The 23329-nt window shown below is 38.4% G+C and overlaps 1 protein-coding gene across 2 annotated transcripts in view; it reads right to left on the bottom strand.

Annotated features, from left to right (window-relative positions):
- The window catches only part of C22H1orf116 (chromosome 22 C1orf116 homolog), a 32279-nt gene extending 8997 nt beyond the window's left edge, over positions 1–23282 (bottom strand). Inside the window, exon 1 of one of the 2 annotated variants that reach the window (XM_033092107.1) lies at positions 22969–23282. In XM_033092107.1, the coding sequence (XP_032947998.1) occupies positions 22969–23148 (180 nt within the window). In that variant the 5' untranslated portion in view covers positions 23149–23282. Of the gene's footprint in view, positions 1–2166; positions 2302–22968 lie in introns of those variants that run through there. The other variant, XM_033092108.1, reaches the window with a different exon arrangement.
- Positions 23283–23329: the final 47 nt, after the last annotated feature.

Genomic DNA, 23329 nt, shown 5'->3' with positions numbered 1-23329 from the left:
TCAGCTTTATGCTTCCAGCCCAGGTTTTGCCCCAACAACAGACATTTCCAGACAAGGAAATGACACCAAATGCCATATCAGATCATGTCATCAGGCACTAATAATCACTGCAGAGATGAACCTGTATCTGAAACCAAAGCTGAATGAGGCCTAAAGTGCTTCTTCTACACACCCCATTTTCTGACGCAAGGAGTTTGAATTGTAAAGAAGTCTTCCCGTCTTCCCCCACTTCCACCCTCCTTCACCAGTTTGGCCTGATTTGGATGCTGCACTCCTTCCACCAACTTTACAACCTTGAAACTTGGGGACTATTTCAGTGTAATCATCGAAACCTGAGGTGTTTCAACCTGATAAGAAGCCTGAGAAAAAAGCAAAACACTCAGGTGAGAGTTTAGTACTTTTAATCCTTGACCTCTTGGGGGGCTCGAGGGGAGGAGGGAATGGGTTAAGAAATGTGCACAGCCTATATTCAGGGCCACCCATGCAAAGGCACATTAAATATTAACTACTCCATTAAAACCAGCCAGGCCTTGGAGGAGAGTAAATAAAGAGCATGTGGAGTTCCGGCATCTGCAGAGGGGAGGGTGGGGAGAAGGCTTCAGCTCTACTCCCGTTGGCTTTCTTTTAAATAGACCTTTTAAATAGACTCCTCCCATGAGCCCCCATCTTCATCCTCCCTCCCCAGTAGTCGAGGAGGTTTCCTATTTCTCTTAGACGGGTGTCTCTGCTTTTTGCTGACTACTCAGAAATACTCCTCAGGCTGGAGAATATCCTAAGAAAAACACCAGAAAGACTAAAAGTTGCACTGTGTTTGTATCCCTCTCTATAAACACGTAGGCAAGTTTCTGTGTGTGTTAAGGCCATGTTATAATCTCCCTCTTCACCAGTGGGTTTGAGGGAAGGGGTGGGTAGATCTGTCCTCTGCACAAAAGAGCTTTGCTCGACACTGCAGATTATCTTTATTTCCGACAAGTTCACCATCTGTGTCAGCCCTTAGTCAGAGTCTGGTGGGCCGATTCTGTGGTGTGGGATAAGCTAAAGCCTAAAAGCTCCCGTTGTCAGGACGGGAAACCCAATATATTCACCCAAGGCTGCGTGTACCAGGCCCTGGGAGCCTGGCCCTGGGTCTTCCACTTCCCTCTTTCCTGCAGCAGGAGGAAAAGAGGGGAAGTTAGGGACCAGAGTGTTAACACCCCCACGGTGGGTAACAGACAGCTGACTCGTAATTCTGACTTGACTTTACATCCAGCTTCCTTGTGCAGGTAAACCTGCCACACATACTGCCAACTGGGGCACCCGAAGGAAAATAAAACAAAACCACTACACTGGTCTGCTTCTCCTCTCTGTGGACGCTGCCACACTACTTTGGACTGAGCCCCACTTGGAACTCCTACCAGAGTCAACGTGCTACTGTGAAATACTAATGTGAGTGAGGACCCAGCACAACCAAATAGCTTTGTTTTCCAGTTTCTATGTTATTAACAGGTAAAGTCAGAAAATTAATTGAGTTGAGTCTAAATAAACTGGACTGTGCAACTAGATTATCCATGAGTTTTCCAGAGATGAGCTGGTAGCCTGAGCTGGAGTTTTCTCAATGTAACCAAACCTCACATCCCCTTATAGAGCTCACACCGTACACACCTGTCCACAGACAGCTCCATTATCACACTGCCATTATTGAACATACACACTGCACCCTTTATTTCAATAAAGATAGATGATGAGTTGACAAAGCCACGGGAGAATTTCCAGTTAGAAATATAATGAAAAACCACTCTTATCCCCTGGGCGATCCCCCATTTTGACTTCTACTTCAACTACTCTCTTTCAAAGTCACAACTCAGTTTTAATTGCTCAGAGGTGGAAATTTCCAAAACAAACCTATTTTCTTTTCTTGTTGTCTGCACAATTTACTTATCCAACCCAAATAGGCAGATGGAAAAATAATGCGTTCCAGCTCTGGTCTTCACAAAACCACTTCAGTCCAACCTACTATGATCCCTGACTGTACTCTGAGATTTGAGGAACAAAGAGGAAAGCCCCTCTTTGAAAGATGGAGTGTACAGGGCTTCCCACAACCCTGTAGCTCTGACTTCCCACAAAGTCCCCGTTCCCCTCACATACCCTTTGATACAGAAAGCAATAGTTGGTTAGCAATTAACTCACCTTTACTGGGTGGGGGCTGAAGAGAAGAAAGGAATACCCTTATATTTCAAAGGGCAGAGACGAGACAGAGACTGCTTCCCCTGCCTCCTGCTGCTTTCTTCTTTTGACCTCTTCCTGACTTACCTGGACAGGTAAATGCTTCATCTGTGCTGCCTCACCCCACCCTGTCACTGATTCCAGCCAATCACAGCCTTCCATCCTTACTTGTCATTCCAGCTGTTATTCCAGGGAGGGCGTGGTAGGGGAATGGGCCGGGCAGTGCTGCTGTCACTTAGCCAATCATCTCTTGCCATCCCTTCCCCCATTTAGAGCTAATAAAGAGACCTTAAAAAAAAGGAGGGCTGGAAGGAAGAGGGACTGGTTTGGGCTGAGATTGGAAGAGGAGAGTTGGCAGAGAGGGAGTAGGCAAAAGGTATTTTTAAATCCTCATATAAAAAAACATCGTTCACTGGGTAGTATACTTTTCTATGTGTCTATTTGAAACTTGTTTTTCTATCTAGAGCTGCCTTCTTCCACTCAGAGCTAAGTATTCCCCTGAATTCTCCAAGCTAAAATTCTCTGTGGGGGGGGGGCGGCTGGTTTGCGCAGTGGTTAGAGTGTGTTGCTCATAACACCAAGGTCGCCGGTTCGATTCTCACATGGGCCATTGAACTGCACTCTCCACAACTAGATTGAAAAATGACTTGATATGGAGCTGATGGGTCCTGGAAAAACACACTGTTCTCCAAACTTCCCCAACAAAAATAATTTTTAAAAAAATTGTTAAAAAAAATTTCTCTGTGGCCAGTTTTGCTAATGGCTTTTCTAGTCTTTTAGAATCAGGTTCATCCTCAAGCTTTTTCCTAGCAGTTTGCAAAGCTAGCAATTCCACCCAGGACTGCTAAAGAAGATGTCTGAAACTAGGGATGCTGGAACTAATACACTTTTACCACACAGTTTGCTAGTGCTGCCTTCTTTTTGGTCTCATTTATTTCTGTCGGAGATGAAACCATTTTCTCCCCTGAGAGGTCCTGGTGAAAAAGTGGCTGGACAGCCTCAAAGGAGGGAACATGCTCACTGTCATTTGAGTCTCTGATCTCTTTTAGCTATTCATGGAAGGTAGCGATAAATATTAATAAATAAAAACAAAATAAGCTGCCAACCGGTTTAGCAACTCCTGTCTCCTCCTATGGCAGATTTTTGGCACCTGTAGTTAAAACAACATGAAAAGAGTAGGAAAGAATCCAGTGCTTTCAGGAAGAAACCTCCCTCCAGGTATGGAGGCCAGCCCCTTTAATCAGATATCATTTTGGCCTGGAAGCTGCTATTTTCTGGATCTAGGTTATGCAAAGGGGCAGGATACCCAAAGGGCAGGAAGAAAAATTAAAATCAATGTACATAATAATTGCCAACATTTATTCGTTTATCATTTCATTTAATCTTTATTTCAACTTCAAAAGGTAGGCACTATTAACACCCAAATTTACAGGGAGGTTAAATAACTTTCCCAACATCACATAGCTAGAAAGTGGCAGAACAGAGATTTCAATTTAGGTACTATGACATCCAGTTTGCCATGTATCAGTATCATGCCAGGCAGCTTCTATTTAGGAGAAAATCCTATGTAGGAAACATGAACTACAGAGATAATTTGCAGGTGTAAGTCTAACAATGACATTCATCCTTTCTTGTCTCATTTCTGCCTTGGAGATATTCATATCTTTATAACAAGATGACACATGGCTTTCATCTTCTCTCTTTCTGTGACTGCAGTTGGGTCACAGAAATAAGAAGTGCAATGATCCTGGGGTCAAGGTAGACAAGAGGTGGGGCAGGACTAGTGAGGAGGAAGGATGGTTGAGGAAGCCTGGGAAAACCCTGTGCCTTTATCAGCAGCACATAGAGAACGGAGCTGACTGAGCATATAAGGGTGATGATCTCCATTCCTGATGTGTCATTCAGACATGTATGATGTCATAATACTAACAAAACAGGAAGGGCATCTCCAAATCAGAAGTTTGATGCAACTAGAGGTACACCCACGATGGAGTCACTGAAGTTGGTCCAGCTTCACAGATGTGTGATTTGAACATTTGCTAAAAAATGAATTGATTTATGAGCAAGCATTAACCCCAAAGATGATAATAGGCATAGTCTTGTTCGTGAACAGGTACAATTTTTTAGTTTATAATAAAATTGGGACAATTAGGAAGGACCTCTATCTTTTACCAGGCAAAAGAAGTAGGGACATAGACAAAATGATCCTTCTATTCCTCTCTTTCCTTTTAGACATCTCTTTTTGAAAACTATGAAATATACCAGATACCCTGACCTAACAAACACCAGTGTACCTAACACCTAATTAAAAAAAAAGAAATAGAATATTAACATTATAAAGTTACTTATGAACTTCACCAGTTCCTTCCCTCCTGCTTCCTCAAAACACAGATACACCCCAGCTGAATTAAATCACTATCATGAATTTGGTGGTTTCCATTCTCCATGTTTTACCTTGGGATCTTTCTTGCTTTTCTTTGATTTTACTTGGAAAAATACCAAGTCTCCAAAGTTCCAAGGGACTTGGGAAGGAGGCCTAGACTAGGGGAAGGAGAGGAATTCCAAAGTCAGAAATACCTGAAAGACTGAGGCTCCCTGGTTGATAGGTCATCATTTGAGGAGGTGTGTCGTTGCTCTTTGTATATGAATTCCTGTTTGATGACCTGACTCTGTGACATCTAATTACAGTCCAGCTCACCTGACTCAGCTGTGTCCTCACTCCTCTCCATCCTTGCATGCTGTTGTGGTACAATCATCTCCTTGATTGTCAGACAATAGTTCACTATTTCTTTTCTCAGTACAACTTCCACTGAAGCATCTCACTTCCCCTACCCAAAAGCACTTCTACACACACACACACACACACACACACACACACACACACGTAGACACGCACACACACATGCACAAAACTTCAAAACCAAAATATACCACAGATAGTCATTGGCCAATCTTTCCTCTTTGGACCCCTTATAATGTTGAATTCTCTGCAAAACAGTTCTGGACCTCCATTCTAGCCATTCATGATATTTGTTCATTCACATTATAATTCACATCCTGTCAGTGTATTTCTTATCCTTTTACTCCCTAAAGGAAAAATGAAGTTACTTTGAACATGTATTATTACCATCCCTAAGAAACACCAGATGACCTCTATGTTCATGATATTGGGCACGATGCCATACGCTGGGTATATTTCTCAGTACATTTCTAAGATATCAGGGAGAGGGAAGGTTTTATTTCTCAAGTAGCAAGAGTTTGTTTTAAAGAGAAAACAGCTAGGGAAAGATGCAGATGAAGGTGATTATAATTTGGCTATAAGTTATGCAACTGACAAACCAGGTTAAGACATGAACTAAATCACCAACTTCTCACCAAAGTGATATTGGTGTTAAGCCTAAAATAATTAAATGGAAACTAAAGGTAAAGGGTGTAATTAAGTGGATTTGGCTAAAGGAGTTCTGAAATTGCTTAATCACTAAGTATTTCCTAGAAGCAGCTTTTTCTTTCTTTCTTTCTTTTTTGAGAGCAGTATTACTTTGGAAATTTGGAAAATTCAGCAGTTCTTTTCCTCCCAGTGCTAATGAAAGTTTGAGGGCTGAGGTCATCCACTAGCATCAGAGAGTTTTGTCAGAAACACCAAATCTTAACATGTTCAAAATTGAACTCATCTTGCCCTATGCCTTAAACCTGTCCTCTCTCCTCTATCCCCATGTCAGCTAATTGCATCACCATACCTATTTTCATCCAGACGCAGTACTTCACAGCAGTCCTCCCATATCTCCTGTCATTTTCATATCATTTTCTGGCTCTTCATCCTCCCTATTCTGGTTCAGGACTTCACTATTTGTAGGATCATGGGCCATTAACGACTGAAGAGACTATAAGAAGTCCTTGTTTCACATCTTCCATTTTATAAATGTACATCTGAGTTATCATTCTTCACAAAATACTTTTGATGTATTTTAAAGATGAAATTCTAAGTCACTATATGACATAAAAAGGCCTTCATGAGCTGGTCCTACATGTGTCTCATCACACATTCATCCATATTCTTTACTACAGTCACATTCATTTTTTGATACTGCCATGCTTCCGGCCCTTTGCACATGCTGTATCCTTTGCTTGGACTTATTCTCACGCTGTCCTCCTAGCTTAGTTTTATTCTTCCTTCAAGGTTCACACAAGCGCCAACTTCTGTTGGAATAAGACGTTAGGTGCTGCTGATTATAATCTCTTAGCACAATGGATGTATGAGGTGCGATCACACAATACGGTGAATGTTTAAATGGACAAATTTATCACAGGAAAAGACACATCGCCATGAACCCCCTTGAAAATACTCCCCCTTGCTTCTAACACATTTATCGCGTTGTTCTTGCCACTTTCTGAAGCAGTAATGGAAGTCCTCTTTCGTGAGTGTTTTTAGTTGTGCCGTCATGGCTGCCTCGATGTCCTGAATCGATTCAAAAACGTTTACCTTTCATGGTCATTTTGACTTTGGGCAAGAGCCAGAAGTCACACGGTGCCAGATCCAGTGAATAAGGTGGATGAGGACACATGGTAATATTTTTATTTGACAGAAATTGCCATACCAGAAGTGATGTGTGACAAGGAGCGTTGTCATGATGGAGGATGAAACCATTTGCCCATTTCATATTAATGTGTTGTTCATAATCCATGATTTACAGCACACTTTAAAAAACATCTTCTCTCAACCGTAGCTCACACCTAGCTGACTGCTCTGAACAAGTTGAAATTTGTCACTCACTGCTACTGAGGTTTGACATGCCGCTCCCATATTGTCTTTCTGTTGGATGGCACTCAGCATCAGCATTCACCATTGTGTAAGTGCCCCTGGAAGCTGTTAGAATGAGTTTTGTGTGAGCAAGAGTGACTCCATATTGAATGAGCAAGAGTAACTCTATTTTTGGATATGCCCAAAGAACTTAGCAGGCAATGCCCAGGGAGCCACCGCCTGGTTGCCCTGGTAATTCGGTGTAACCAGCTATACCCCAAAGGTCTGCTACTGAAGATGTGACGACATCAGGATTGACGGCTGGCTGCCCTGATAAGGTGATATCAGGAAGGCACTCAGAACTGCGTAAGAACTGAGGACTTTTGCAGCTCAGAGAGCTGGTTTCCATTGAAAGGTGACCACACTGCTACTCTGCTCCAAGAACCCTCCACTCCGCTCCTCTCTGCTCGGACCAAATCTCTGCCAGACCAACCTCCCGGACCAGTCACCCTTCCTCACTCCACCAGGACTCTTATTGACTTTGGGTCTGGTTCGTTAATCTATTTTACCCAATTATTGTATTGCTCTGTGTGCTTTACTGTTTGGTGTATTAACGATCGATGCGTGAGTAAAGGGCATATTGAAAAGCATTACGATCTTGCGTGCTCTGTTCTTCACTCATTCCATCGCTACAGCGGAGGCCTCAGTTAGTTCCAGGTAGATCCTGAAGGTCTGAGAATCTCTCAGGGGTTAGTCCTGACTTGCAGGAAGAGACAACAACATGGACTGTGAGCCTAGCAGTCACTCGTGACAACCATATTTTGTGATCACAATGGAAAGGCTCCGTGTAACACATGGCTTCTGGCACAGCAGTTTCTGTCAAATAAAAACTACCATGTGTCCTCATCCACCTTTTTCACCATATGTCGTACCATGTGACTTCTGGCACTTCCCTGAAGTCAAAATGACCATGAAAGTTGAACGTTTTGAATCAATTTAGGACATGAGGCAGCCACGACAGCACAACTAAAGACACTCATGAAAGAGGACTTCCAGAACTGCTTCAGAAATTGGCAAGAATGATGGGATACTGTGTTGAAGTGAGGGAGAGTACTTTGAGGGAGATTGATGGCAATGTGTCTTTTACTGTAATAAATTTTTTAAAAAAAATTTAAACATTCACCATACATTTTGATCATATCTTGCACATATATCTAGATTTAACCCACTAGGATGCAAGTGTCCTCTTTATCTTTCTGTAAATTTTAATTCGTGAAGGGCATCAAATTTTTGATAACTCTTCTATTATAGCAGTTATATATTAATAAAAAGACTGATGAACTTTTAGGCAACTGAAGTCCTTTATTTAAGAAAATCGCTCTAAAATTCATTTTTTCGATTATGTTAGTAGATAATCCATCTACTGCTACAATTTTTTCCCTAAAACTTTTCTTTTGACATGCTATTAAACAGTGTACTGCTCTTAGAAGTAATAGGCATTAACTCACTAGGATTGTTTTCAGAAGTTTTTGGCTTTTTGATGACATGAATATACCTACGAGTCTGAGATACTATGTAGACCCCCAGCTGACGATACTTTATATCACAATGATTTAAAACACTGGGGGTGGCCAGATGCTCAGTTGGTTAGAGAGCGAGCTATTAACAACAGGTTTGCTGGTTCAATTCCCACATGGGCCAGTGAGCTGCGCCCTCCATAACAGATTGAAAACAACAAGCTGCCGCTGAGCTGCCAGTGGGGCAGCTGGATGGCTTAGCTGTTTGCAGCGTGAGCTCTTACATAAGAAGAACCTCTCAATAAGGTTGGAGGTTCAATTCCTGCATGGGATGATTGGCTGTGGCCCCTGCAACTAAGATTGAAAACGGCGACTGGACTGGTTGCTGAGCTGCACCCTCCTCAACTAGATTGAAGGACTATGACTTGACTTGGAACTGATGGGCCCTGGAAAAACACTGTTCCCCAGTATTCCCCAATAAATTCTTTAAAAAATAAAAATAAACATATAAAAATAAAATAAACATATCTGGCAATGGGCTGATCAATTTCCTTTTTCTTTTCTTAAAATGCTTCTAGCACTATTTGTGTTCTTTACTTATTATGATGGATATCCAAAATTATTTATTAAATAAGAACTATTAAGTTTAAAAGTATTTACTAAGAACTGTACTTATAGCAAATATTCAACACTGGAAAATTCCAGGGAACATTACTGGGCAATATTTGGATCTTCTACCAAGCTACTAACAGCTCTACACAGAATCATTTTTGAAATTGCAAATTTAAGAATTTATTTTGTTTTTCAAACTTATTATTTCTTGGAACTCTCTTCATAGAATTTGTATTAAATATACTATAATTTATTAATATTTATTTTATTCATTGTTAGCAGTAGAAGGGCCATGAAATATACACTTATAATATGGCAACCGTTATAAGCATGAGATTGACTAGACTGTCACCATTTCTCTCCTACCTGCTAGTGTCCAGGTTCCTAGAAATGTCATCTTTAACCTTCTGTTCCACATGTCAGCATTTCCTGCTCTTGCTTTGGATTTGTTATCATTGGGTTCTCTCAAACCACTAATATTTCTTGTTGATCACACAAAAAGCAGATTGGCACCACTATAAATGCATGAATAACAACCTCCAATGGGTTCTCTATACTGCCAGGTAATTACCACATTTCTCTAGGAAGCTGGATTTCCCATTTGCCAAGACCACTCTTTCTTCTTCTCTCTCAAACTTTCTACTTCCTTCATTTTCAGATAATGACTTTGCCAGAACATTAGAAAAATTCAGTAAGAAAACAGCAGCCAAGAAGCAGGAACCCCTTCTTCCCATCACCAAATTTATAAACTTACCTTCCTTTGCAACCATTTTCCTCTCATTTAGTACAACAAAGGAAAAGTTCTTCCTATAGAACCCCATCATCCATGTGTGTTCTGGATCTCGTCTCATGAACTCTATCCGTGCAATCCTCTCTCTTACAACATTTGACATTTCTACTAAAATAATTCCATCAGCATTCAGATATGCCATAGTGTAGTGTCTCTGGAGTCAAACTGCCTGATTTGATTCCCTACTTCTCCACTTAAATAAATGCTGTTGAGAAGTTGAGCTCTGAGATATACTGTGTTTACTGTTCCTTTTCTACATATCTTTTTTTTTGCCCTTCTTCCCTCATCCATTATGTAAATCTCCTCTCAATATCTCAAATACAATAGTAGTCTATCAATTTCATTCTGAAGAAACATTTTCCAGAGTATTTTGATCGGCTTCCATTTGAATAGGTTGTTCTCTAGCCTGTTCCATAGCTGGCATTTTGACATTGGTCTTCATCATTCTACTGGGAAAAATCCTTTCAACTCTTTCTTTTGTTTGATCCCCTGGATTTCATATCTTCCTCTTTCCCGAGTTACCTTTCTTATTTTGGTAAATACATTCTCCAGTAGTTTCTGAGTAGTGTCTGAAAATATGTTTATTCTATCCACACATTCGATTGATAGTTCGGCTGAGTATAGAATTTTAGGTTAATATCTTTTGGCTTTCAGTGTTATTGTGGAAAAGCCCAAAGCATTTATGATTCTAAATTTAGGGTTTTCTCTTTGTTTTCAGTATTCTGAAATTTTCATGAGGATGTGTTTTGGAGTGGATCTATATATTATGCTGAGTACTCAGCAATTCCTTCCAATCTAGAAACTCATGACATTCAGTTCTGGGAAATCTTGAATTATTTCTTTGATGAATTCCTACCCTTAATTTTCTCTGTTCTTTATTTTTGGAACTTCTATTATTTGGATGTTGGACCTCCTGGACCTCTAGCTCTTTCTTTGCTTTGCTACTGGGAGAGTTCTCAAAACTTATCAAGAATTTTCTGTTGAATTTTCTTTCTGCTATTGTATTTTTAATTTCCGAGAATTATTGTTTGTTCTCTGAATTTTTATCACATTCTTCCCTAGTTTTATAGATACAAAATCTTCTCTTATTATTTAAAAAATACTGTATATATGTAAACATAATATCAGTGTTTTCTACCCCCATAGCTTGTTTTCTCCAAGTTACCTTTTTTCTGTTTGTTTTGGTTTTTGTGTTTCTTCTTAAAGAATATCTTCAGATGATTCTGATGATCCTTGGCTATCCACTCAAATTTAAGAATTTGGCAACAAAAAAACTGATTAAGTTTTGTGGCATGGATGGTGCTGTTTGACTGGATTTCACTGTAGAGTGATCTCATTGGGACATTTGGTTGGAAAATCTTTGATGTCAATATCTTTAGTCTTTTTTGTTGGCCCAATTGGAATCCTCAGAGAAGAGTACTCTTAGAGACTAGTGTGAAAAAATTGTTGGTCTCAACATTTGATACCATGTTTCCCCGAAAATAAGACCTAACCGAACAATCAACTCTAATGCGTCCTTTGGAGCAAAAATTAATATAAGACCCAGTCTTATTTCACTATAAGACGGGGTCTTTAATATAATGTAATGTAATGTAATGTAATGTAATGTAATATAATACCCAGTCTTATATTAATTTTTGCTCCAAAAGATGCATTAGAACTGATTGTCCAGCTAAGTCTTATTTTTGGGGAAACACGGCATATTAAAAAAAAAAAACAAAACACACTTCATTCCCTTAGTTTTAGTACAGAGAGCCTCTGTTTTACCCTCTCCTGAAAGGCAAAGTAGTAAGCTCTTAGTTACTCAGACAGGGGGAGGAGATCGGAGAATCTGTTTCTTAACCAGACTCTCCACCCTTCCTCCTGATTTTTCCTCACCTGTTTCCAGAGGTACTAATACACCAATTCTTGAATTTTGGGAAGACTCCATGGGAAAAATAGGGTTGCTTGCTTAGGATTCCACTTTTTCAAATCTGTTACGTCAGTTACTATTCACCCAACTGCTGGCTAGCTTCCAAAATTTTGTTGCTATTATTTACCTCACCATCTCTTTTTCCTTTAGAGTTTATGCATTTTAAAACCCTATTACTATCATTTTATTGTAGTTTTGGGAGAGTGGAGATCAATAAATATTTTCAACCTGCTATCTTTAACCCTATTTACTCCAACCCACATCTATCTGGCTTTTTTTTCCACTACTGCCCTGAAATAGCTTCTGTTAAATTCATCCATGAGCTCCAGGTTGCCAAATTCTATGGACTCTTAAAATCCTTGTCTAACTTGATCTTTTCATAACATCCAACACAGCTGGCCACATTCTGTTTCTTAAACAACTATTTTCTCTTGGATTTTATGACATGACATTTTTATGCATCTCTGATCTCTTCTGAACTGTCAAGTTATCTCTGGTGGTTCTTTCTTTAACTGAACTCTAAATGCTGCCTCTTCTTCCTTTGCCTGACTTTAAACATTGGGAGTTCCTTGGGGTTTGATGCTGAGCCTTCCTCTCATTATACACTGTCTGGTTGATCTCTTCCATTCACATAACTTTTAACTATTTACAGGTTGACAAGTCCAAAATTTAGATCTTTATCTTTAGACATTTTAAACTTTAGATCTGTAGATGCCTGCATGACATCTCCTTTCAGATGATTCACAAACATCTCAAACTTAATATATCCAAATCCTTACTTTCTCTATTCCTTCCAAATATTCCCCCCCTCTATCTACCATGGGTCAATAAAAGTCACTTTCAGCTTGAGTAAAAACCCTGAGAGACATTCTAGATGGTTCCATGTCACTAAGTCCTGGAGATTCTGTCTCCAAAATACATCTTAAATTCATCCTGTTCTCTTGACATTTACCTAGTCCAAGCTATCAACCATTTATTAACTCTTCATCCTTGAGGAAGTTATCAAACCTCTCTAATCCTCAGTAACCACATCTACAAAATAGAGATGATAATGATGGTATCTGTCTCATAGAGTTATTGTGAAGATTACATGAGCTAATACATGAAAAATGCGCAGCACGTTGTAAAGCACTCAAGAAGCGCTATATTATTATTGTCATCCCTTACAGCTTACTGCCATCGTCTCCTCCTAACCGGTCCTCCACTTCCACTCTTGTCCCTTCAATTCATTCCCCACAGAGCAGTTAAAACGCTTTAATATCTTCCCAATGAGCTTAAGATAATTTTATTCCTAAGTTACACATTGATTTCACTCATTTATATGTTCATTCATTTAAATAAATATATATTGAATGTCTACTATATGTCCCGTGCTTTGATAGGTGCTAGGAATAAAACGGTAATAAGAGAGAAACGGTCCCTGCCCTCATGGACAAACTACCTGGTGACACATGTATAAAATAAACAAGGAAATAAAATGTAGTAAATGTGAATTAGAGTAAGTGCTTAACATAGCTTATAGATGTTGCAATTCTGGATCCTTGCTTGCTTCTAAAACTTCATCTCACTCCCTCTTTCCCTGTTTGCCACACTAAGGCCAGACTGGCCTGGAAAATATTTCACTTTCTCTTGCAACATAGTGTTTTCAAATGCTATACCCACCTCTTGGAATGCTCTTTTTACTCTTCAACTGACTAACTCCTATGTATGCTTCAGGTTTCAGTTTAAATGTCACTTTCTCAAAAGGCTTTCCCAGATTCACCGCTTTTAATTAGACTCTCCTATCCCATTATTCTCATGAATTCATAGCACCTGTATTTCTATTGTTTATAGGATAATTTGTGTCCTTCACCAGCACCTAAGGCAGTTCCTGAAACAACATTAACATTCAAGAACGCATACTGAGGGAATGACTATCCTTGTAATCCTGAGGTATTTGATACCATACGTTACAAGAAGCAGAAGCTCAGTAAAGGTTTATTATTAAAGAAAACTAATTAACAATTTATCTGAGATAAATTATGACTTTAGTTGCTTCTAGCCAAATCCAAAATAATTTTCTAAGTGTTCATTGTTAGAGAGTAAGACTAAGAAAAATAAGGCTGGATATGAAAGGATGGATCTAATGAAAAGTGTCACTTCGGCAGAAGGGCAACATAACTCGAAGTCTGTTCCATACTTTTGTAGGTTTAAAAACTTGATTTGATTAGTTTACTCCCTAATATTTGAGCTCTGGGAGATGTAAGCCAATCCAATGAAATTCAAGAGAAAGAATTATTAATACCAATGCAAAGTAGTTAAGTCATAGTAAAAGGAAGCATAGAATTTTAATAGATATAAAGTTCTGTCCACAATTAGGATGGATGATTTTGTGAAATATCCCACATAATGGACTCCAAAAAATGATTCACGCAGGCCTTAAGGGATTGGCAGGATATTCAAAGTGATGAAAAGCAAGGACCTACAATCAAGATAACTCTAACCAACAAAGCTATCATTTAGAATCGAAGGACAGATAAAGAACTTCCCAGACAAGAAAAAGCTAAGGGAGTTCATCACCATGAAATAAGGAATTATAAGGAATGTGAGAGGGATTTCTTTAAGACAAAATAAATAAATAAACAAACAAATAAATGAAATAAAAATGAATAATAAAATGGCAATAACCATTTATCTATCAACAATTACTTTCAATGCAAATAAGTCAAATGCTCCCATCAAAAGATGGGGCGGGGGTTGAATGAATAAGAAAGCAAGACCCGTACATATGCTGCCTACAAGAGATTCACTTCAGATCAAAAATACACAGACTGAAAGTAAAGGGATGGAAAAAGATATTTCATGAAAATGGGGGGAAAAAAGAGCTGGAGTAGCAATACTTATACCAGACAAAATAGACTTTAAAACAAAGGCTATAACAAGAGACAAAGAGGGACCTAGTAATCCCAGTTCTGGACATGTATCTGAAGAAACACAAAATGCTACTTTGAGGGTACGTGTGCATCCATAAGTTCATTGCAGCATTGTTTCCAATGGCCAAGATGTATATTAAAGCATCCCTTTCTATTCGTATTAGGTTTTCTAAGGTAAATTTTACTTTGCAATACTCACCCCTTATTAATCTGAGTTCTTTCCTCTAGAGCCTCAGAGAATAAATCTAATTCATCTTTGACATGCTTCCCAAAATTTGAAGTTAGTTATCACATCTATCTGAAATCCATTTTCTTTTCTTTAGGTTAATATCTCTAGTCCCTTCAGCTACCACATAACAGTTGTCAAACTTTAGTTTTTCATGTTTTACATGTAAAAACCTTATCCAAACCCCCAACGCAATATGATTAAAGCAGAGTACATTAACACTATTGCTTCCTTTTTTGTAGCTCTTTTAACTATTAAAATGCAATCATTTCTGCAGCCCAAGTTCTATCACCCTGTTGGGATCAGAATTATAGTAAGTACGATTGTTGTTTCTTTATCAAATCTACTATAAAGCTAGGTTTTCCCCATGCTGGAGTCACATAATGGATTGTTTTAGAATTTAAGAACAGGACTTCATTTATCAGTATTCAATCTTAGGGTTATCTGTAAATTTAATAACTGTCTTTATTGGATGAAAATGGATTGCATGAGGCCATCAGAGGTCTCTCCAAGTTAGTAGATTAATTTAAACAACCGAGGTTATAGTTGTAGCTCTTAAATTTTATCATGCATCAAAATCACCTGGAGGGCTTGTTAAAATACATTGTTGGCCTCATTTATTTCTGAGAATTTGCATTTCTCTCAAGTTCCCAGGTTATGTGACACTTTGGGTACAATTAATTGGTCAACCAGCTACCACCACACAGACCATGAGGCTCCTCACAAACCTTTCAATACGAACTTCCTCTTGACTTAGGCTGGATTTATGCTGACCCCAAAGGTATATTCTGTCCTGGTATACAAATTACTTAATAAATTATGGTTCCACTGCCTTAATTTTAAAGCTTTCAATGAGAAGGGAAGGATAAGTAGTTCAATTTTGTTAGAGCCTGGCCAGTTCTAACAATTTCAGTGTTGTTTCAAATAAACGTTTAAATGTTGACATTCTCAAAGATTAAATTCTCCCAGACAGATGTTGCAGTTTCCAAACAGATCTAAGTTCACACAGCTCTATTATAAACTAAAGTGAACATTCAACCTTCCCAATTTGACAGCTTGTCAGCAACAGACATTGAATTACAACTTTCAGGAGCTGACTGCATGCCAGAAAATTTGGAATCAAGGAAGGAAATTTTCAAACGCCCTCTGGCGTTAAAAAGAAGAAACATTGTAGTTTCTCCTGTCAATCATTAAGACTCCACTTACAGAATGAGATTTGGCAGATTTTGTACACAAGTCAAAGCAGTGGCCTATTAGATTTTGACAACATGTAACTTGAGTGTAGCAGCTGTTCACTGGTCCTCTGCCCTCACCCCAAAATATGCTCAGACAACAATATTTTCACTTCATTTATTCTTTTAAAACAAGTCATTTCACACAGCATTTGAATATTTAAAATCATACACCTCATAAATAAAATCAGTGCATCTTAATGACAATGGCAACATCCCATAAGAGTTGTACAAAATGAAACTGGACATCTCCCAGGTAGCAGCAGGACATTAACTGTGGGGAAAAATGCTGGCAAATAGACAAAAGAACATTTTTAAAACAAGAAAACACTGTCCATCTGAAGAAAAAACATTTTCTTATTCTAAGAAAAACAGAACAGTGTTCTGTTTTGCCCTGCCCTAGTACTTTTTCAAGTCATGGACTAAAGCTCTAAATTTGACAGTCTTGTGGTTTTCTTTTTGCTTCAGGAATTCCTCATCTACTGCATTAACACAAGAAATATAGGACTATTGTCATTCTCTACACCATTGACAAGCTATACGTTTGTTTTTTATTTTAAGCTGAATTCAATACTTTTATAAAGGAAAAATTCCTTTTTGCTAAGGAAATTATATTTCCTGTAAACAACTTGAGTCCTGAATGGCACCAAGGTGAACTGGAAAACTGACAAGAATTGGGTCCTTTTAAGTAACTTATGGGCTACAAATAACTACATAGCCTCTATCAGTTATAAAGTCAGGCTTATGTAATCTTAGTAGAAACTCTAAAGCTTTCTTCTCTTAGGCTAAATTTTTTTTAACCCTACAATTTAACCAAACCATATCTTCACTATCTCTAAACTTCTAGTTGTATGTTTGCACTTTAAAAACAAGTATAAAAAGGCATCATACCAAAATGCTTATATTCATGGTTTTGTACTTTAATGACTCACTTTTCAGTTATAACCCTGCTACATTCTATGCCAAGAAATGGGGGAGAAGGATTAAGGTGACACAAAAGCATTGCTTGAAAAACTTTCCAAAAGCATAATTCCTGACTAGGATTGCATCCATTTGAGAATCTCTTCTATTTAAGGTACTTTATCTTCCTGCCCCTTTCTCCCTTCATTCTAAAATAGTATGGGAGGTTATTGATCTCCTTTAAGTTCATGTGAACCAAGACCTAAATCAGCACCCCATAATTCAATACCAAAGTAACAATTTCTTTAGTCAAACATTCCAAGCACTGTGAACAAAATACCTAATTTTTGGAGAAGGAAAAAACAACAAAACCCTTTCTCACAAACAGAGAAGTTTTATGTTCTAAGTTGAATGAAATGTGCTGAAATATTATAACTCTTAGTAAGAAAACATCTTTAATTAACAACTGGCTTATTAAAATCAAGTGTTTCACTTTACTCTTAAAATTGATGTTGCTTATGTATGACACTTTTAAGGCCTCTGACTCTAAAACCAGTTCCCTTAAAATAAGTTTGCTTAGAAACAAATGAAGTTTTAAGAATCTAATCTTTTCAAAGTTGTTACAGTCATTTTTGTGCTACAAGGACAAATTTGAAAACTGCTCTGTCCAATGAATGATAAGGAATAATTGCATAATAGAAATAGGTAACATTTTGAAGGCTATGGGCCCAGAGCCTACTCCTAAGTGATTGAAATTAAGTGCTACTGTTATCAAAACACCAGAATGTTGAACTACTGGATACACTGTACACTGATGCTAATTGTTATGAAGAGCTGATTGTTAGCAGTTCAAGAATTCTATTTTAATGTTTTTAATGAGATCCCCGGAGAGGGCTAACATGTAAACTTTTATTTCATGTTTTTTTAAAGTGCTGCAAATAATAACAAATGTGCATCTTAACACATGAAAGAACATAAATCTTAGTATATGAAAGTTTAGGAAGGCTACCTGATTTGTAAAGAAAAAAAATCACTCTGCTGCTAATCTTCCATACTCCCCATTCTAGTTTTTTTTCAAAAAAGACATAGGAAACTATGTTTAGCTAGGGCAACTTGCAATACGCATGCTTTAAAGACTACATAGGATAGAAAGAATATGAAAGATCAGCAAGTTCAGCATGGGCACTTAGGGGTATGTGTAGATAGATAATGTTAATTCATTCCTGATTATGATTTGGCAGGGACTTGAACTTCATGGAATAATCAGGTGGCACGACTACATTAGTTTTTACCAAAAGGGTCAAACTGACCAGCTGCTAACTTTCAAGGGTACCACTTGACTGTGCCCATTTGTCATTCATGGGCAACAATTAAAAAACCAACCACGAACCATTAACAGCAGATGTATCTCACTGGTGTCTTTATATGGCTCTCACATCACAAATTCCCAGGGAGATAATGTTAATTTCTGAAATCACTCTATCTAAAAAGTGCATCTTCATAGCCCTACATCTAATTTTTAAATCCAAAGAAGAGTACAGGAAAGAAGAGTTATGGAATGGAGGAGTGGGGGTGGGGAGGCACAATCTTCATTCATTCTGCCACTAATGTAAACTATTTTAATTCTAATGTAAAAACTATTCTTGAATGGCAGTCAAAACCAATAACTAGGAAGAAGGGTTTCATTCTGCTCAAGCGCAAATTTAAGAAAAGAAGTTTCTTTTAATCCCACTCCAAGTACTAAACCCATAGGTTTTCAAAATTTTCAAGATTAGAATTTACACATTAGAAAATTAATTTCAGGAGTTTAAAAAGTGCAGTTAAAAAAATCTTTCAATTATGTGAGGCTCATAAACGAGTTTAGAATGAGCACAGGTTTAGATTTTTTAATCCTCAATAATTAATCAAACGACCTGCAATTTTGAATTTTCCATAATCAGAGCATTCCTTTGAAGTCCTGGTGCTGAATTCAGAAGCTGATTAATTTAAAAAGCCATTATTGAGAGCAATTTGACTATCAGTTTCCAACTGGTGAATCAACAACTTGGATAACAGGAAAACTAGAATAAAATAAGATCCCCTGAATAAACACTTGACACTTGCTATAAAAGTATACGCTTAAATCTATAAACAAAAACACTTAAAATGGAGGGATTTAATTTCATAAAATATCAGGTTCTATTTCTTTCCATTTGGTAAAGTAATCCAATGTAGATACTCAATTTTAAAGTGACAGAAATTTATGTGTCTAAAGTGACACATCAATAGATGCCTGGTACATTATAAGTTACTCAATAAATATTTGTTGCATGAATAAACGTCTCTAAAATTCCAGTTAGCAAACGTCAAGTTTGGCTTCTGAATACCTAAGAAAGGAAGGTAAACAATTTGATGGCTGTTACCCAGTGGTATACTCTTAGCTTATAATTTGAAATTTGATATTTCCTGGGGGAAATTAAAAGGACAGGTACCAACAGATGTTCAATCACACTCATTTGTATATATTATGATTGCCAAACATTAAGTACCACAAACTCACAAGTGCTATTCTTAAGGCTCAGTAAAATAGAAAATTAAACACTTTTAAGTTATACTGACCATAACGTATTTCTAAAGCAGCTATTCACACAAAAGGTATTCAAAAACTGTCATCTAATGATTTCAAGCATACTTTGTGAATTGTTCCTTAAAGGTCCTTTTTCCCTAAATTGTTTACATGTTCCTTAATTTTATATGGCCACCTCCACCAAGTGAAAGTGCTAAAAGCAATCTCAATCATTCTGTAACATTTGTCAAGACATGGTGAAAGAGATTTAAGTGCTTTAAAGCATGCCATTAGTTTTCTAAGTGAGATATTTAATTAAAAAATGAGACCAATATAACAAAACCTCACAACATTAAGCCTCTTCATATTATGTGAGATAATACATAACAAATTATAATTTAGCATCCCTGATCATCAGAAGAATTAAGAAAAGAGGTAGAAAACTTTTATCTGGAAGATCTCATAGTAAAGCTGTTTTAGAGGATGTCCCTTAAGGACCAAGCAAATGGATACACACCAAATATTAAGAAGAAGCAATTCAGATAAGGCAAGGATTAAAAACTCATATTTTGGAAGTGAAACAACTCATTCAATATTATCCCAATTACTTTAAAATTCTTTAAAGTCCAAATAAAAAATTGTGGATAAGCAAAGTGCTAATTTGCAGAAACATGAAATTATTCAAAAGAGCGCTATTGGTGGAATAAGGCTAAGATGAAAACAAATACTGTTTAGATAAACAAAAGATCTCATAAAACCAAACCAAAGCATAGCATCATCCTTCACTTTAGATGAAGATTTTTTTTTCAGTAGTTGGAAGACGCGCTCTTAACAAAAAGCGGAGGAAATTAAATCCTTCCAAATCTTTGTGTAAAAAAACCCCAAAATCAAGCAAATTTCAATTAAAAAAACATAACCCGCTTAATTAAAAAATTTTATCCAATATGACAAACATCGATAAATGAGTTGTATTAAAACACGATGCTAACGGTCTTTTAAAGCTTCAGTAAGCTGCTCAGGCACCTTTTCCCTCATACATTCTGCTTTTATACACTAAAAATCTTAAATTGGGCACTATTAGTTCCTGTTTTTTAGGTAACGTTCTCAAGGAACAGACTCATCCCTGTAAAAATTGCTTGTGGTGTACTTATAACTGGTTAAGTACACATTTATCAAGTCTACCAAATTGCAACATAAAATCAGTTTGACAATTCTGAGTATCTTCATTTGAAGAAACAATCCATAATTTAGAAACTATTAATTCACTCAGTTTTTAAAAGGACTCAGTTACTGGAGACTCTGTGGTTTATGTCCATTGGCCTCACATGAGGCCTTCAGCATTATCCACAACATGAAGCTGTTTTCTTCTACAAGTTAATGCTGCTGGATGCTAGTTTGTAATACTAAAACTCAATCTTCAGGTTAGTGTCAGTAAGTAGCAAGGGCCACCTATTCTGTCACCACAGCAGAAAGAAGGCATGGATCACCACTGTAGACGCACATCTGTAAACTTGCACACTAATTTTAATCTTAACAAGGAATTTCAGTGTCTTAGTGGTTTTAAGTTAATAGAATGGTTCAAGCATTGTGTCCTTTGTTCTTTAGGGTTATGAATAGCTTATTTGAAAACTCAGAACCTTCTGGATCTGTGAGGTAGTAGGCTTCAATCCTCATTATGCATAGATCACACTTCTCCAAAGTTGGTGTGGCCTGTCTCCTTGGCATGTTCCCTGGCTTCTGCTTGTCCAGTTAATCCCTTCTGACATACCATGCATCTCAAGGTGAAGCGGTTTACATCAGTAAACTGTCTCTTTCTTTTAGCTTCATCTGCTAATTCCAGTGCTTGTACAAGAACAATATCATCATTAGAGGAGAAAATGGTCAGAGGGGGGGTGTCTGGGTCAGGAAAGTTACGCTGAAGTGGATCATAGTGGATGCCATCATAAATAAGCAGGACCCTTTTGGTATAGCCTGCATCTTCCCCAAAACGATCAATTCTTACTGTCTGTGTATCCACTACGCATATTTCACACTGATAAAATTTAGACAAAATTGATATCTCAATAGCTCCTCCCCAAGTATCATCCCTTTTGATCCATTCACAGTACTCCTGATTTGTTTTCCCCAGTATTGCCTCGCTATAGAAGTCTGGATCACTTGCTACAATTTGCGCTATGAGGCGTCTCATCTCAGGGGCACAAGCTGGATTCAAGACTCCTCCTTCAACAACATAGTACACACTGGTAAAGAGGCAAGAGTTGTCTGCTGGGACCGTCGTTCTGGTAAGCACAGGCAAAGTTTCCCTGATGTAACTAGGAGCACCATATTTTGTAAATGCAGGTGAAGTTTGGGGCCTGGTTTGGTCTTCTTCAACAATCAGCATGTCGCCTGTTAAAAATAAAACAAATCCAAAACTGCAGAGAAATTATAGATGAAACTGGTGTTCACTAGCCAAGTCTGTAAATTACAAGCAGAAGGAGTTAAAGTATAAGCATAGGGAGAATACAGCTTTGCAAACTAGTGACCAGTAACACTTTTTGTCCGCTGAATCTTCATAAATTCAAAACAGAAAAAAGAGCTAAAACACTATAGGTTGCTTCCCAATTTTGTGAAGTGGCCTGGGTTATATACACCTTTATACTTACTTAAAAAGATATATTTCAACAACCTAATTTCCTTATGCTTGCTCTCCGTATTTAAAAAGCACAAATCTTCCAAAAAGTGTATACCATAGACTAGGCCACTAGGAGGCTCTCCTCCTGAAACTTACATAGCCTGTTTAGTGTTTACAGGATCCTTGATAATAACAGCGGCAACGCTTTTACAATATTGCTGTTCAAATTTTAATATTGGACAGAACTGCTGTTTAGAACTTGAAAGGGCCTTTAGTGGACGTGTAAAAGCAAACTCTAAAGTAAGAATACCTGTCAAAGTTAGAATACCTAAATATGAAGGTGACTGCAAAAATCAGGAAAGCAATAAAGATCTGCATTCTACAGATCTGCTACCTTCTTTCAGTGACACAAGGAGAATGAACCATCAGGACAGAGAAAATACGTCCTACTCTTTTATACTTTTGTGGACGCCGAGGGGCAACAAAGCAATGAGACGTATTCAAGGTAGAGCAGAAAGCAGAGTGAGGAAGCGGGGACTCCAAAGCTTTGGGGCTTTTCACATAAGCTAGGACCTCCCTGTCTCTTTCAACCATCTCTGAAGTCAAGGAGTTGCTAGACAGTCTTCTCGGCCTGCGTCAGAGTTCTCTGTGCTTTAATCTATCCTTTTTGTCCCCAAAGCACCCGCTGACCCACAGCCACCTTGCCTTGCTTCTGTTCTCCCTCACGCCCCTCGCCCTCCTCCCAGGGCTTTGCCTCGATTCCCTTACCTGATTGGATGGGCAAATCCTCCAGAAAGGTATCCCCGTTGCTGAGATCCAGGCACTCGGGCGGGTATCCGACGAGGATTCGCTGACAGCCGGGGGCGATCCCGGTGATAGCGGCAATTTGGCCCTGGAGTTCCCGCACCCGGGTCCTGCTGGACAACTCCTGCAAAACATGGGTGCCATCCTTGGCCTTGCAGCGGAGCCGCCACATCGTGTCGGTCCGGCCGCCCACAGGCCAGACACCCGTGGGGCCAGCTTTGGTCCCGGCAGCAGGATGGCAGACGCCGCCGGGGCAACCAGCCGCTGGGGGGACTCCAAAATGGCCACCTTTTGCCGGGCCAAACATCGCGAGATGTCCTTGGTG

The sequence above is a fragment of the Rhinolophus ferrumequinum genome, chromosome 22 (genome assembly GCF_004115265.2).
Source record: "Rhinolophus ferrumequinum isolate MPI-CBG mRhiFer1 chromosome 22, mRhiFer1_v1.p, whole genome shotgun sequence".
Taxonomy (NCBI): Eukaryota; Metazoa; Chordata; class Mammalia; order Chiroptera; family Rhinolophidae; genus Rhinolophus; species Rhinolophus ferrumequinum.
This window is presented reverse-complemented; position numbering and strand designations above follow the sequence as displayed.